This window comes from Urtica dioica, chromosome 3 (genome assembly GCF_054948205.1).
Source record: "Urtica dioica subsp. dioica isolate 48M chromosome 3, U.dioica_male_clone48M_v1_H2, whole genome shotgun sequence".
NCBI lineage: Eukaryota > Viridiplantae > Streptophyta > Magnoliopsida > Rosales > Urticaceae > Urtica > Urtica dioica.
This window is the reverse complement of record NC_142758.1, coordinates 40,309,998-40,327,412: the sequence shown is the minus strand read 5'-3', so window position 1 is coordinate 40,327,412 and position 17,415 is coordinate 40,309,998. Positions and strand designations below refer to the sequence as shown.

The 17,415-nt window shown below is 46.9% G+C and overlaps 1 protein-coding gene across 1 annotated transcript; it reads left to right on the top strand.

Annotated features, from left to right (window-relative positions):
* Nucleotides 1-7,416: 7,416 nt before the first annotated feature.
* Nucleotides 7,417-7,806, top strand: LOC149402774 (uncharacterized). Its single transcript, XM_089608525.1, has one exon. The coding sequence runs from the start codon at nt 7,417-7,419 to the stop codon at nt 7,804-7,806; it is 390 nt and encodes a 129-aa protein (XP_089464651.1).
* Nucleotides 7,807-17,415: the final 9,609 nt, after the last annotated feature.

The window sequence follows — 17,415 nt, the reverse complement described above, 5'->3', positions numbered from 1 at the left end:
CTCTGTTCCTTGGAATGTGAATAAATGAACTAGTCAGTGTCCAAATTGAGTCATGACTCTTTTGGATGAATCAATGTGACTTGTTAGCTCCTCGCCAATACATTGCTTCTAACTTATTCACAAGCGACAAAGGAGTTGAGGAAATAACAGCTAGAAGGGTAAAATGGTAATTTTGTAAATCTCGACTTGCTGATGATATTCATAAAGGGTAAACATAGATAATATTCAGAGGATCCACTCATCACAATTAAGTTGAATTCTTGAGTAGAAAATAAATTCATATGAACCGAGAGATTCTCAGTGTCAACTCTTTAGTGGAGTTAGTTGACATTAAGCTAAACTTGGAAAAGGTTTGTGAACTTTTGAGTCCAAGTATGTCAGCTCAGGCTTTGTTCATTTGGATCCATGAGATCTCTGTCACAAGTCATATCGAGTAGGATTAGTTAAACTAGAAGCTAAGTCAAAACACGAACGAGACAAGTTGTACGAAAATTGTCTAAAGCGTATTTTTGTCTTTTTGGACGTAGGATGAAATGAATGTCAATAATTTTTTTGACATTTTCATATGATGAAAAATGAAATACTCGGCCACGATGACATTTTCGGGCCTTGAGGATTAATTTCATTTCATGGAATTTTACTTGAAAATTCTTAATGGGCTTTTCTTACGTTGTCATGAACATATGAAGAAACATCTAGAAGCTTCTTCTAGATGCATGCTACACGTCCACAAAAAGGAGAAAGAGAGAAATTATTTTGTGCATTAATGTATGAAGATACTTGCCAAAAGAAAAAGAGGAAACAAATTTCCTATATGGGGAATCAATATGGACGTCCAACTAAGGAGCAAGCAAAAGAGGAAACAAATCCAAGGGATTCTAGAAGCTCTCTTGGCCGTGTGACTTAAGGGGAATAAGGGCAATATTTTCTCATGAATATGTGACATTCTATAGAAGAGGAAACTACCTTGTTGAAGGTAATTCCTTTCCTATAAGTAGGGCCCTTATTCTCATTGTTTTCTCATCCCGGGTTTTAGAGATTGAGAGCTTCTCTCTCTATAACCCTTTCGCCACCCCCCCCCCCTTCTCTCTCTCTCTCTCTCTCTTCCCTTTTTCGTTTTTTTTTTTGGCACCTAGGTCCACATTTGACCTCGCGTTTGTTTTAGCTCTTCGACTCTAAGACTTGTTCTTGAGTCGTCGTGTTTAAAAGTCCACACACACTAATTCGTTCTTATCTTGAGTGATTTATGTGATACAAACTTTCGTGGTTACTCGAGTTCTCGAAGAACGAAGAAAGACGAGCTGCGTGAGGAGACGAGCATTTCAACCTCAACAAGCTTCTCAACGATCAAGCTACGTAAAGGTTTGTAAAATTGTTTTACTTTTTTGGAAAAATTTTATTTTCCGCCGCTTGCTAGAAGCGTTAAATCTTTTCTTAACCCTAGATCAATTCCAACAATAACAACTATCAAACTGAATTGCATGCTGGGCATCCGAGATCGTGCGGTGAACTAAAACTTGGTCGATGATTGATATGCGCCTGGAAAGCCATATCTAAAGGCATATATGTGGAACATGACTGGGAGCATTATACATTGCAGAAGGTGTACGACCGGATAGGCTTTGGTTTGGATAGTTGCGTCGTTTAAGAACAGGTATGATGCACCAGCCGAGGCCGCTTATGATGGTCAGAGTGACGCTTGATCTAATATCCTAAAGTGATCATGGACTTCTATGTCGTGTTACCGGGTTCTGCGATTCATCATGTTAAAGGGCAATGAAGGTTGAATAAATGGATGTTTAGGGAACTTGGGACATGATCGTAGAAGGGAAGTGTTTTACTGATATGAATCCAGCCTTCCTGAAAGAAGGTTAATGTTCTCTCCTAAGGGTTGATTCCAGAACCGATTGATTGTGCACACTTCCGAAGTTGGCTTACGTTTGGTTGAATCTTTCGCTGGGGAAGCAACGATGCTTAGAGCTTATATGTAACGAGAAAGGTATAACATAACAAATTAACCTATCTTGATACGGGCAGAACCTGGAGGGTCATGAGCACGTACTGACTAAATAAGTGGACACTTGTTACGATGAGTAAATATAATTCTAGTATCAAAGTTGGGTTCAGTCCTGCATTACACGGTGGAGTATTGAAAGGGACTAGACAATTCGATTAGAAAAGAAAAACGAATATTTTGTCTTTTATCGAGATTGTTAAGCTTCTACTACTAGGTCCATCGTCCCCGATTCGGCGTCTACTACTAGCTTCTACTACTACTCCTAGATAAGAACGTTAATATAATAGTATGTATTATTATTATAATCTCCCTTGTTGTAATAGTGATTGACAGCATTAAATTCCAAAAAGGGTATTTTGGGAATTAAATAAATACTTATAGTAAAGCTGTTTATTTATTGTTAGATCAAGTAAATAAACTTATTATTTATTATTGGACAAATAAATAAGTGTTTAATGGGCTTAAATCTATTAGGTCTTGAAAAGAAAAAATTCGCCTACCCCCCTATGGTGTTGGACGATTTTTGCACTAGTATGATAACCAGTATTTTTTCTGTTTTTATGTTCCTAAAATGTAGGAGAATAAATAGGAGGTATATTTTTCTATATTCTCTCCTAATATTTAGGCTAAATATTAGGAGGATATTGAGGAGAATATCTAGGAGAATATAATTTCCTAGAGGTTCTCAACAACAAATATTTTATATTGCTGTATAAAATAAAATCCTAGATACTGATCTGACGGATGAGAGAAAAAATAGGATTCACTTGTTGAGATCCAAATGGATGAGATTTAATCGACTAGTGTGAACACAATAAAAAGAAATAATATCTTTTAGAATATTCTGGAATATTCTATAAAGATACCTTTTAAACTGCTATAAATAGAGGGCTGATGAGAAGCAAAATTTAACCTAATTGCCAAGGAATTTCGTGGCCTCTCTCCCATGAGTGTGCTAATCTAATTCCTCTACTCCTTCCCCTCGGAATTACTTCAATTCCATTCTTAGAAATAAGATAAAAAGATCGGAAATACCCCGTTTCCAGATCTAGTGAGATATAACGAAGCCCACTCTTTTGTCTTATCTTCCTCGAAGATTACGTTTTGGAAGACTTTGGTGTCATCACATTGAGTCCTTGAAGGAAGAGATTCAGATCTGATCGTGTGGAGGCTTGTACGTTCAAGACGAAGACGGATTATGAAAGCTTTCGGTTTGTGAGCCAAAAACTGTAAGTTTTCTTAAACTCGTCTTTTATCTGATATGGTTGCTTGATGAAGTTTCTTATTATTAATTAATTAAGTAATCTAGATCTTGTTTAATAACAATATTAATAATTAGCTCTTGTTAGTGTAATTATTCTTTTTCACATTTAATTGGTTATTTAACGTGCATTAATCACCAACAACTACCACTCATTTTGTGTTCACGGTTTTTGTTCTTGAATGCTACCCTAATGTTATGGGGACCGAGATCATACCCTCCGGCTTAATTTAATCCCCAGTGAGCCTGTAGAGATTTAATGGGGAAGGTTCAAGAGAATCTTTTTTAAGACCCATTCTGTTAAAACGTTTTTTCTTAGAGAACGTCAACGACATTACCATTATCTACTAAAATTTGATGGACATTTCAGTTTCGATGAGGGCTGAGATCATCAATGGGCCATTATGCGAGAACATTACCTGACGAGCGTCCTCCACCGTGAAGGTAATTGACTTTGAGCTAGGTTTTATAACCTTGCTCGGTCTTTGTTCGACCGCAAAGAGTATCTAGCGATGTCGCGCTTGGGCTTATCTGACGTAGCTCTTTTGAACGCTTCTCATATTTCCTCTTATATGCGGTCTGTCTACGATCAAAGAGATTTCTCCATACGTTTCGCTCTTTTGCTTGACGTGTTCTCCTTGATCTGCTCGAAGCATTTTCAATGATCATCTCCAGATCACGGCTTCTATAGGCTCCTTTAGGCTCAAGTATTCCGAGGTATTGTGACCAACGTTGTGGTGGATAACGCAGTACTTTGTTTTATCTCTCTTTGAGATGTCCTTCTTGATCCAATTAAGCTTTGGAAAATATTATTGGTCCTGGGTGAGACTATATATTTCCTCTATCGAAGTATTCAGAAGGTGATATTTATCGTACTTACTAGAGAATGGCTTGGGCGATCTTACTAGAGTGTCCTCGGGCTGTTGTCCCCTATCTCTTCTTGTCATGTCTTTGTGGGCTCAACCTTTCGTTCAGCTAATCTAGCTTCCTCGACATTGATATATTTATGAGCTTGGGTAAAACTCATCGTCTCATTCTTTATATGTTCTCGTCGATTAAACTGTCTAGATTGGATTCACAGAGGCACACATATATATATATTCTGCTAGTATATTCGGTATTCCGAATGTATTTGACCTTGAATCATTCAATTTGTAAACATCTCATTCTTAAAAATTAACAAAATAAACGCTGATACTACTAATCACGACGACAATTTTACGTACTTTTTCAGTATAACATTTTTAATTTTCTTAAAATAGAAATTCGAAATGTTAGTTTAGACATTTTTATAGTAATAAATTAGCTCATTGGCTACTAATCTAAAGTAGTACAAACTTTGAATACTTTTTAATTACCTAAACTTAAAATGGCTATTCCGCTACTTTGCCCTAAAATAAAAGCCGACTTACTCGGCCCTAATAAATTTCTTGGCCCATTGCCGACCCAATTTTACGATATTTTCTGACAAAAACTAGCATTGTCAAAGGAATCCGTAATAGCGAGTGGTTGTTATTTTGGAAGACATTCACAAGATTTTGAATGAGTGGAGCTCGATAGTGTTTAAGTTGATACACGATCGATACACTACCGCTCATTGCATCGCAGCCTAGGCTTCTTCTAGTTCTTTCTCTGATATATTTGTTTTGAAGCTATTCTTTTGGGTGAGTCCTCTTATATGCTAAGCTATCGATGGAGTTAGTTGCAAGATGTGCCGAGCACGTGATTATTAGTTAGAGTATGTGTTGGGCACACACCTACGTGTGCATCACACTAATCTTGTTGAGTTGTGGCTGAGCTGTCACACTGAGTGTGCTACTCGTATTCACACGCATATGTGAGCTGGATGTGCATCTTTGTCATCAAGTTATAGCTTGAAACAAAGATCATGGAAATGAGCTTCAGGAATGACCTTCGTGAACATATCAGCTAATGTCTCTTTAGTAGGAATGTAGCGAACTTCGAGGGCCTTGCTCGAGACAAAATCGCAGATAAAATGGACGTCGACTTCGATGTGTTTCGTGCGAGCATGGAACACCAGATTCGAGGCAAGAGAGTTGGCACCTAAGTTGTCACACCAAATGATCACAATCGGCGAAAAAGTACGCACTTGCAACTCATCAAGGAGAGAACGAAGCCAGATAAGCTTAGTAGAGGTTTGAGCAGTGGCACGATACTCAAACTTTGTGCTTGAGCGCGACACCACTTTTGTTACGTGTAGACCAAGCAATAAGATTTCCACCAAAGAACACTACATAGCCTGTAGTGGAGTGACACCCAGTCATCATTAGAGAAGGCCTCAATGGACAGGTGCTGAGCTGGCTTTAACGAGAGGTCATAGTGCAATGTTCCTTTAACGTAGCGAAGAACCCTTTTGCAGGCTTTCCAATGAGAGTCGCGCAGATTTCGCAAATATTGGCTTAACTTGCTAAAGGCAAAATCAAGGTCTAGCCTCGTGAGTGTGAGGTACTAAAGCCTTCAAAGTAGGGACATGTACGCCGTGGGAGATGGGAGTAATGACGTTCAATCATCAGCAACGAGCACCTTGGATGAATCCATAGGGGTTGGACATAGTTTGGCATCAACAAGACTTGCCTTGACAAGCAAGTCATATGTATACTTTCTCTGAGTCAAGCAAATAGTCCGAGATTCAAAGCGCAGAAAGTGATGAGAATGCCATCGACGTAGACAAGCAGATAGACGTGCAGCTTCTCATACCACGTGCGTAGTGCCTGCTTGAGCCCATACAGGGCCTTAATGAGATGACAAACATTGTTAGGAGTTTTTTTTAATCCATAAAACTTGGGGGTTGATCCATAAACACAGTTTCCTGTAGATCCCCATTTAGCAATGCGTTATTAACATCAATTTGTTGAACATCCCAATTGGGTGTCACGGCCATATTGAGCATGATTCGAATAATTGGCAGCTTGATTACTGGACTAAACGTCTCAAATTAATCAAGGCCTTGGGTATGCTGAAAACCCTTAGCCGCGAGGCATACTTTGAAGTGATGAATTGACCCATCTGGTTTATTTTAACCCGGAAAACCCAGCGGTTATCAACAATAGGAGCATCACGTGGAGTTGGAACTAACTCCCACGTATTGTTGGCGTGCAGGGCTAACAACTCAACTTGCATTGCTTGAGAGCACCTGCGATCTGAGAGAGCAGCGGATACAGTATGTGGTATTGGGAATAAAACATGTTTCACTAATGCAAAAAAGAGAATCCTAAATGATTTAGATTCGATGAAAGCATGAACAACGGATCTAGTTTCTATTTTAAATAAACATTCGATGAGCTACTATAAAAAATACTAAGAACTATTCTAGTAGAAGGATAAAGGAAAACTCAAACTAAATCCCGCTATTAAAAGTTCCACGCTGGTTGACAATATTCTAGTCATCGAGATCATCAAGTTGTTCATTGATGGATCAACACCAAGTCTTCTGATCCGTTCTGCGGATGAAAAAGAACCAAGGCGTGGGCTAACTCTTTACTCAGTAATTATTCCAACAAAGTGTCGTAATACTTTTTCTTCCATTTCTTTTTGGGAACTGGTATGAACGAATTTTTCACTCTCGGGATGAGAGGAAAAATGTCCAAGTCGGGGAGAGGGAATCGCCGAAATTCCAAGTGTGGAATAGAGCTATGTTGGTAAAAAAATTTCACTATCCTAAGCCCCCTTATTGATAGCATTCTAGCTTACTCAAAATAGAATATGTGAAACCCCAAAACATAGCTCAATGAGATTTAAAATTTTGTAATATAAAATTAAAATTAAAATTTTCTTTTTCTTTTTTTCGTTTCCGTTTTGATTTTTTTTTTATAAATGCTCTTGGGAATAAAAAATACTTTGATATAATACGTAAAGTATGTAAGGTGTGAATATATATATATATATATATGTCTAATACACACACACATATATATAAGAGGTATATACTTTTTTTATACATTGCAAGTTAATGGGTTTGAACGCTTTGAATATATATATACATATATATATATATATATATATATATGTACATTTGTGTCGATCTCTGATTTACTGGTTCGAATCCGGAGAAAATAGCCTCGAGAAGACAGATTATATTCGAGACACCACTAAGGCCGTGAAGAAGATATGAGATCGAATGGGAACTGCCAAAATCCGACAGAAGAGCTACGCTGACAAGAGGAGGCGACCATTGGAATTTAAAGTAGGAGACTTCGTATTCTTGAAGGTAGCACCTCTCAAGGATGTGATGAGATTCGGCAAGAATGGAAAATTGAGCCCGAGGTACACTGGCCCTTTCGAAATCACAGAAAGAATCGGAAATGTAGCCTACCGTCTAGCTCTGAATCTCAAGTTAGCATCGGTGCACAATGTGTTTCACGTCTCGATAATCAAAAAGTACCTGCCTGATTCAAATCATGAGCTAATCCGAGAGCCTACTGAAGTACACGAAGACCTGACGTATGAAGAGAATCCAGTACAAATTCTTGATCATGAATCCAGTACACGTGTATATATTAATGCCTAGAATATATGGTTGTAAACTATTTTTTTGTTCGGTTAATATATACACATACTACTAAAAAAATTATGTAAGTACAAGATTGTAACTATCCTTAAAGGAGGTATATACTGTTTTTATACATTTCACGTTAATGGGTTTTGAAAGCTTTAAATATATATATATATATATATATATATATATATATATATATATATGTATATATATATATATATGTATATATACACATATATGTATATATATGTGTTGTCGCACGAAAATGAACAACTATTTAAAACCTCGGGCGGTTCGATCCAAGGCCGGACCAAGTGATCGCACCCGGGCCAAGAGTGTGAACTCGATAGTCTCGAGCTAGGGTTTTCTCCAATCAACCCGCCTCTCGGGAGAGGTAGGGGGTGAGGAGGAGGAGTGACCGTGCCTTGGATGTCGGCTGCCTACATACCCGTGAGTGGGATCAGGTCAGAACGTAGTTCAAGCGTATGTGACGCAGTGTGAGGCGCGGAGCCTTGGTTGAGAGGCGTGCTCAACGAAGGAGACGAGGCGCGGAGGAGTTCTCGGCGACGTCTCAGAACTTCGGAGATCGCGTATGCGAGAGAGAATGTGTGTTTTCTCTCTTTTGGAGACGTGGAAGACTCTAAGTCAAGAGTTCCTTGTTGTGGCGGAGATTCCGGACGCGTAGGCGATTCCTAGTTGAAAATGCCGGACGCGTAGGCGATTTCTTGTCAGAAATGGTGGACGCGTCTAGGGTGCTAGACGCGTAGGCGATTTTCAGTCGAAAACCGTTAGAGCACTCGTGGGCTCAAGATTAATCGTTCGATCAAGAGAGGCGGCACTCGGGAGTCCCCGGAAAGCGCTTAAGAATCTCTGAGAACGAGAAATCGAGGAGAATCCGCTTTAGGCCAAGGATGGCATCCAGAGAAGCAGAGAGAAGTCTCAAGTTCCTTGAGAATGAATGGGATGGCTTTCCCCTCAATGGGAGGGGGTTTATATAGGTGTTTGGGGGCCTTAGAAGGCTTCTTTTTCGTCCATGTGGGACTAGGAACGCGCGCGGCATCAATTGGAGGTGCACGGAGCGCGCGGCGCGCGGCGCAGGGGGCGCGGCGCGGGCGCGTCTTGGCGCGGCGCGCGCCTGCCTGGCGCGGCGCGCTGCTTGCTGCACGGCTGGCTGGCGCAGTGTGCTGTGCGCGCGGTGAATGGCTCGTCTTGCCAGACTCTTGCGGGCCTTTAAGGGTCTTCGAATACCATTCTTTCCACGTGAAATATGAAGGTTTCCACTTGACGAGAGTGACTCGACTCGAGGAGCAAGGCTCAACTCGACGAGAGTGACTAGTGGCTTGACTCGAGGAGCGACTCGAGAACGACTCGAGGCTCGACTCGAGGAACGACTCAAGGCTCGACTCGAGGAGAACAACTCGAGGCTCGACTCGAGGAACGACTCGGGGCTCGACTCGAGGGGCATGAGGATTTGGCACGAGGACTTGTCAGTCGACTCGTGAGAGAAGGCTTGCCGCTCTTAAGGACCTCCGGCCTGACCATCGGCCCTTTGAACGGCATGTTTTCTTGGCGTCTCGGGTTTTCCGAAAACGACCGACAACATTAGCCCCCAAGTTTATTGCTCGGGAGGCCCCGGGCGGTGAACTTTTAGTTGTTTCTGCCGGGTGTTTGAGGAAAATTTATCTCCCAGGGTTTCGTTGTCGCGGAGCTTTTGTGATTTATATAGAGCGTTCTCACAATTGCAAGTGCTCTCTCTCGCTTTTCCATCCCTCTCAATATGAGTGCGTGATCAACATTTGGAGGAGGATCCAAGCGGATGAGAGGCGTATCTCATCGTGGGCGAGGCGGACACGTTCGCATCCATCGCTCTAGCCCCGGAGCAACGGGGACATGCGCAGGCATGTAGGGCACGCACTTGTGCAGAGGCGTACTGGCGTGTCGCAGCTTGTTGATCTTTTGGCGAAGTCATGCCCAAGTCTTTCTTCGATGGCATTTTGCTTGATAATATCATCAATCCGGAGTCCATGGAACTCGAGGATGACTAGCAGGGCGACGATTGTGTAATCGTGACCTATTAGAGGAAGATCATGGCTTCCGTCTCGGCCAGCTTGGAAGGCGACTGCACTTTTGCATTTTGCAAAGGCGTGCTCATTCCGAGGTCTCGAAGACGGAGGTTGATGCTGCGGGCTGATGCTTCGAGAAGACGGAGTGGCACCTGGCAGAAGGCTCTGCCGCACCGGAGGGCTTCGACTGCTCGGGGATAAACGCTAAAAGTTTGACCACGCATCAAGCATAAGTCGGTCTCACGGGGCATCCGCCATTCCCGCCCTGGTGACGCTTCTTCGTCTGCGTTTGGAAGATCGGCCCTTATTCCCCAGGCGCGAGCGCGGGTCTCTACTTTGGCTAACCTGTTCTTCACGTCGCTCCAGGTGCTTGCTCGAGGAGCGGGACTCGACTCGAGGAGACTGACTCAAGGCTCGATTCGAGGAGCGAAGCTCGACTCGAGGAGACTGACTCAAGGCTCGACTCGAGGAGACTGAATCAAGTCTCAAATCGAGGAGCGAAGCTCAACTCGGGGAGCCGACTCAAGTCTCAACTCGAAGGGCTAGGCTCGACTCGGGGAGCCGACTCAAGTCTCAACTCGAGGGGCTAGGCTCGACTCAAGGAGATTGGCTGGACTTTAAGGAATATGACTCTACTCGAGGAGCGATGCTCGACTCGAGGAGTATGACTCGATTCAAGGAGCAAGACTCAACTCGGGGAGAATGACTTGATGAGTGATGCTCGACTCGAGGGGGATGACTCGAGGAGAGTGACCCGACTCGAGGAGCATGGCTTGATTTGAGGAGGATGTCTTGACTCGAGGAGCACGGCTCGACTCAAGGAGAGCGACTCGACTTTAAGGAGCGATGCTCGACTCAAGGAGAATGACTCGACTCGAGGGGCAAGACTCCACTCAAGGAGGGCTACTCGACTTAAGGAGCGATGCTCGACTCCGGGAGAACGACTTGACTCGAGGAGCAAGGCTCAACTCAAGGAGAGCGACTCGACTTAAGGAGCGATGCTAGACTCGGGGAGAATGATTTGACTCAAGGAGCAAGACTCGACTCAAGGAGAGCGACTCGACTTTGAGGAGCGATGCTCGACTTAAGGAGACTGGCTCGGCTCGAGGAGCGTGTCTTGACTCGAGGAAATTGACTCGTTTCAAGGAGCGAGATTCGACTCGAGGAGAATGACTCGACTCGAGGAGGTTCTACACGACCTCATTTGTTGCCTGGGACTCTTCCAGGAGGAGCTTGCTCGAGTGAAGTCTCAGCTCGCTCAGGCTGAGCGAGGTTCTCGCTCAGAGGCGGAGTTTGCGAGTTTTTACGAGAAGCTTTGATTAGCTCGCACGGAATGGAGAGTCTCCCAAGACGGGTGTGATCGTGCTCAGTCGGTGGTGGCGGAGATAGCATGAACTGTGCCTAGTGTGGCGGTTCAGGTGCGTTGCGGTTGGTCATCATATGCAATACCTTGTGGTGACTTAGAGCGCGTCGTTAGAGACGGCTCTGTACGTTGTTTTAGGCATCGTAGGCACGTCGTGAGGGATGGCCTAGATGCGGCATGTAGGTTACTTAGGTGCGTCACGAGGGACGACTTGGTTGCACCATGTGGGCGTCTTAAGTGCGCCATGTAGGCGCCTTGCGTGCGCCATGTAGGCGTCTTAGGTGCGTCGCGAGTGACGGCTTGGTTGCGCCATGTAGGCGTCTTAGGTGCACCATGTAGGCGTCTTAGGTGCGTCACGAGGGACGGCTTGGTTGCGCCATGTAGGCGTCTTAAGTGCGCCATGTAGGCGTCTTAGGTGCGCCATGTAGGCGTCTTAGGTGCATCGCGAGGGACGACTTGGTTGCGCCATGTAGGCGTCTTACGTGCGCCATGTAGGCATCTTGGGTGCGCCATGTAGGCGTCTTAGGTGCGTCGCGAGGGACGACTTGGTTGCGCCATGTAGGCGTCTTACGTGCGCCATGTAGGCGTCTTAGGTGCGTCGCGAGGGACGACTTGGTTGCGCCATGTGGGCGTCTTAAGTGCGCCATGTAGGCGTCTTAGGTGCGTCGCGAGGGACGACTTGGTTGCGCCATGTAGGCGTCTTACGTGCGCCATGTAGGCGTCTTAGGTGCGCCATGTAGGCGTCTTAGGTGCGTCGCGAGGGACGACTTGGTTACGCCATGTAGGCGTCTTACGTGCGCCATGTAGGCGTCTTACGTGCGTCACGAGTGACGGCTTGGTTGCGCCATGTAGGCGTCTTAAGTGCGCCATGTAGGCGTCTTAGCCTGCATCTCTGGGATGGCTTATGGCGCGCCGCGGAGGCGTCTTAGCCTGCATCTCTGGGATGGCTTGTGGCGCGCCGCGGAGGCGTCTTAGCCTGCATCTCTGGGATGGCTTGTGGCGCGCCGCGGAGGCGTCTTAGCCTGCATCTCTGGGATGGCTTGTGGCGCGCTGCGGAGGCGTCTTAGCCGGCATCTCTGGGATGGCTTATGGCGCGCCGCGGAGGCGTCTTAGCCTGCATCTCTGGGATGGCTTATGGCGCGCCGCAGAGGCGTCTTAGCCTGCATCTCGGGGATGGCTTACGGCGCGCCGCGGAGGCGTCTTTAGCCTGCATCTCGAGGATGGCTTATGGCGCGCCGTAGAGGCGTCTTTACCTGCATCCCTGGGATGTCTTCCGGCGCCCCGTGGAGGCGTCTTTAGCCTGCATCTCGGGGATGTCTTACAGCGCGCCACTTAGGCGTCTTACGTGCACGCTTGTTCCCGTTTTATGTTCGGGTGTTTTGTTCTGACGGAGCGTGCTTTCTTTTTGTGGAGCGTACTTTCTTGAGGATTTTGAGCGTACTTACCATTGCCTATGTCACTAGCCCCCCGAGTTTTGGGTTTACAAGTGTAATCTTTGATGATTGAAAATCTTTGATAAAGTGGATTTTGAAAGAAAAAACATCGAACTTTATTAATATAGCAAAAATAGGAAATCCTAAAACATTGGCTCGTAGGCCTTATTGAATGTTGGAAAGCAAAGAAATAAAATGGGGGGAAGCGCTGGCTACTGGTAGTACTTTCTCAAGTGTTCCGCATTCCACAGGCGACGGATCGGTGTCCGTGTATTTAATGTAGCGTGTCTCGTCATGTATGACTTGGCAGACTTTGTGGGGTCCCTCCTTGTTTGGGATGAAGACGTCGGCGCCTTGCACTTGAGTGTCATGCAGAGGTCTTCGTGGATTTCGCGGAGGACCTTGGTCGACTCGACGCTATCTCTGAGCTGGGAGATTGTGTTAACCGTCTTTCTAGCAGTTTTTCCATCGATTCCCTTGACGTAGCATATTCTGGCTTGGGATTGATCTCCAGCCATGATGCCGATTCCATCCTTGGTAGGGAACTTCACCAGTAGGTGGTACGTTGAAGTGATTGCCCTTAGCTGGTTCAACGTGGGTCGCCCAACGATTACGTTATAGGGGGACTCTTGGTCAACCACTAGGAATGGGACCATGTGAACGACTTCAATGCCCCCGGGAGTTCCGAAGGTGACCGGTAGATCGATGATGCCTTCGGTCATGACTCTCTCCCCAGTGAACCCGAATAAAGGTGTTTGGGTCGGAGTTGGGCGTAGCCCCCCGAGCTTCATGCGCTCTAGGGTGGACTTGAAAATTATGTCGGCAGCGCCGCCGTTGTCGATGAGAACTCTTTTCACCAAGTTATTAACCACTTGGGCTTTGAGCACAATCGCGTCATTGTGCGGATGCACAACTCGCTTGGCCTCTTTGTTGGTGAAATGCATCGTCTCGTGAGGCACGGACGGAGGTTCTTCATATGTAAGGTTGACGTGCATAGCAGCGTCTTCTTGAGCCACGGCCTTTAGGAATTTTTTCCGTTGTCGGGCCGAATCTCCATCTTGTGGACCTCCCAATATGGTGGTCACAACGTGGAAATGTGAATTGGCATTGGCAGTAGCCGTGGTTCGGTCGGCAGAAGCGGCTGTTCCTCATCCCTTGCCAGACTGTGGTCTGTTCGAGGTGGGGCCCGCAGCGCTAATCATGCGTAACACGAACTCTTTTAGCTCACCCCGTTGGATCAATGCCTCGATCTTCCTTTTAAGACTGTAGCATTCGGAGGTCAAGTGACCGTATTCCTGATGGAACTCACAATATTTAGATCTATCGCGAGTCGCGGGATCTTTGCTTATTGGAGCCGGGGGAGTGAACTTGTCACGCGCAGGATCCGCTCTGGCGACGTGTTCAATGGCGTGAACGACGAGTACCCTTTGAAGTTTTCCGCAAGTCGCGGCTTTTGGGGAATCGGAGGTCGGCTATTGGAAGTCTGACCCCCTCTGTTTCGTCTTTTACGGGAGTTGCCTTGCTCATTGCTAGGCTCGTCTCGGCGGTGAGGGCTTTGATTACTGCCCCTGCGACCATCGAGGTAATCTTTGACCCCCATGAAGGTCTTGGCTCGAGTCATTAACTCGGCCATGGTAGAAGGGACACGGCCGACGATGGACTTAAGGAAGTCACTTGTGCGCAAGCCTTCAATGATGGCTGTGATTGCGTCTTTGTCGTCAAAGCGGTCGACCTTATTCGATTCTTCAGTGAATCGGGCGAGGTATCGTCTAAGAGACTCGCCATCCTCTTGCCTGATTGACCACAGGTACATCTTGGTCTTCCTTTGGACCATAGACGTAGCGAACCGTGCTAGGAACATGTCCTTCAGGTCTTTGAACGAGCGGATGCTTCCCGGCCTTAAGTTCTTGAACCACTCGAAGCCGGGTCCGGCGAGGGTAAGACTAAAAGCTTGGCACATAGCGCCGGGAGTGACACCCTGCATCGTCATCCACGTTTCATAGTGCTGGATATGGTAAGCAGGATCTGCTTTTCCATCATAGGGAGCGAGGTTCGGGAGTTTGAAATTTCCCGTGCATACCTCGGCCAATATCTGAGCCGTGAAAGGCGATGAATTCTCCTCGACGACCCCATAGGCACTTCCGCCTATTTCGTGTTCTCGGAGATCTCGTACTTCATTTCGAAGATTGTGGATCATTGTGATCACATCGAGACGGGTAGTCGGAGTAACTCCCTGTTCGGGAGGAGTCACCTGTCGTCTTTCATTTGACCCTTGACCCGTGCGGCGGTTCCCGTTAGTTGGGGCTGCTACGGGGATGTTTGGCCGAGAGCTCATTCGCTCTCTTAGGTAATCGCCCCGCTCAATGCGTTGGGCGGTGAGGTGGTCCCTAAGATCAGGGCTGGTCGTACGGAGGCGCAGGCTTTGTCTGCGACGGCGCGCTCTCCGCGTGCCCTGACTTTCCGCAACATTCTCCCTGTGACCTAGTCGCTCGAGGGCCGAACGTCGGGAATTTCCCTCTTGAGAAGCAGCCGGCGCGTTGCCTGTCCGGGGTAGGGGATTCGAAGGACCGGCTTCAAACACGGCGGGGTGTTCCCCGTCCTTCGTGAGAGAAGTCTCGATATCCTTCGAACCGCCAGTACCCTCGTAATCAGGGTCGGGGTCGCGGCTTTCCTCGTTGAGGTTTTCAGGACCCCCATTGGGGATCATTGTGTCATGCGCGGGTTGCTTTGCAGCCAGTCGGCTGTGGTACCTCGCGTTCTTCGCCTTTAGTTGGCGGATATTCTCCTCAAACTCCATGATGCGGTCGTCCCTGTTGTCTGGAGATGGAGATGGTGAGCGGGTCGAGCTCTCTTCGTGGAGCGACTCTTCGTCACCATGCGCGTGAGAGCGCAAGAAATATTTTTTAGTCCCAGTGACGTTATTGGGGTTGTTAACGCCCTCAGAATGTACGGGTGGTTGGCTACTCATCGTTTCTCAAGTTCGAGAAGGTTGAGTTCGCAGAAGAAAAGAAGAAGATGAACAGAAGGGATTTCGGGCTGAATAGGTCGGGAAGTCCCCTCCTTCTAGCGCCAAAATGTTGTCGCACGAAAATGAACAACTATTTAAAACCTCGGGCGGTTCGATCCAAGGCCGGACCAAGTGATCGCACCCGGGCCAAGAGTGTGAACTCGATAGTCTCGAGCTAGGGTTTTCTCCGATCAACCCGCCTCTCGGGAGAGGTAGGGGGTGAGGAGGAGGAGTGACCGTGCCTTGGATGTCGGCTGCCTACGTACCGGTGAGTGGGATCAGGTCAGAACGTAGTTCAAGCGTATGTGACGCAGTGTGAGGCGCAGAGCCTTGGTGGAGAGGCGTGCTCAACGAAGGAGATGAGGCGCGGAGGAGTTCTCGGCGACGTCTCAGAACTTCGGAGATCGCGTATGCGAGAGAGAATGTGTGTTTTCTCTCTTTTGGAGACGTGGAAGACTCTAAGTCAAGAGTTCCTTGTTGTGGCGGAGATTCCGGACGCGTAGGCGATTCCTATTTGGAAATGCCTGACGCGTAGGCGATTTCTTGTCAAAAATGGTGGACGCGTCTAGGGTGCTAGACGCGTAGGCGATTTTCAGTCGAAAACCGTTAGAGCACTCGTTGGCTCAAGATTAATCGTTCGATCAACAGAGGCGACACTCGGGAGTCCCCGGAAAGCGCTTAAGAATCTCTGAGAACGAGAAATCGAGGAGAATCCGCTTCAGGCCAAGGATGGCATCCAGAGAAGCAGAGAGAAGTCTCAAGTTCCTTGAGAATGAATGGGATGGCTTTCCCCTCAATGGGAGGGGGTTTATATAGGTGTTTGGGGGCCTTAGAAGGCTTCTTTTTCGTCCATGTGGGACTAGGAACGCGCGCGGCATCAATTGGAGGTGCACAGAGCGCGCGGCGCACAAAGTGCGGCACGCGGCGCAGGGGGCGCGGCGCGCAGGCCACTGGGGGCGGCGCGGGATGCGCGGCGCAGGACGCGCGGCGCAGGATGCGCGGCGCGGGCGCGTCTTGGCGCGGTGCGGGCGCGTCTTGGCGCGGCGCGCTGCCTTGCTGGCGCGGCGCGCTGCTTGCTGCACAGCTGGCTGGCGCAGTGTGCTGTGCGCGCGGTGAATGGCTCGTCTTGCCGGACTCTTGCAGGCCTTTAGGGGTCTTCGAATACCATTCTTTCCACGTGAAATATGAAGGTTTCCACTTGACGAGAGTGACTCGAATCGAGGAGCAAGGCTCAACTCGACGAGAGTGACTAGTGGCTTGACTCGAGGAGCGACTCGAGAACGACTCGAGGAACGAGTCAAGGCTCGACTCGAGGAACGACTCGGGGCTCGACTCGAGGAGAACGACTCGAGGAGAACGACTCGAGGAGAACGACTCGAGGCTCGACTCGAGGAACGACTCGGGGCTCGACTCGAGGGGCATGAGGATTTGGCACGAGGACTTGTCAGTCGACTCGTGAGAGAAGGCTTGCCGCTCTTAAGGACCTCCGGCCTGACCATCGGTCCTTTGAACGGCGTGTCTTCTTGGCGTCTCGGGTTTTCCGAAAACGACCGATAACAATATGTATATATATACACATATATATATGTATATATATATATATATATTTGTAGTTTCAGAAAGTATTAAAAAGGAAAGTAAACATTTGATAGTATTAAAAAGGAAGGTTTGCATAAACTTTTTGGTACAATACCGATTCATTGATATATATGGATTCACTATTATTATCTTCCTTACTCATCAAGGTCAATATAG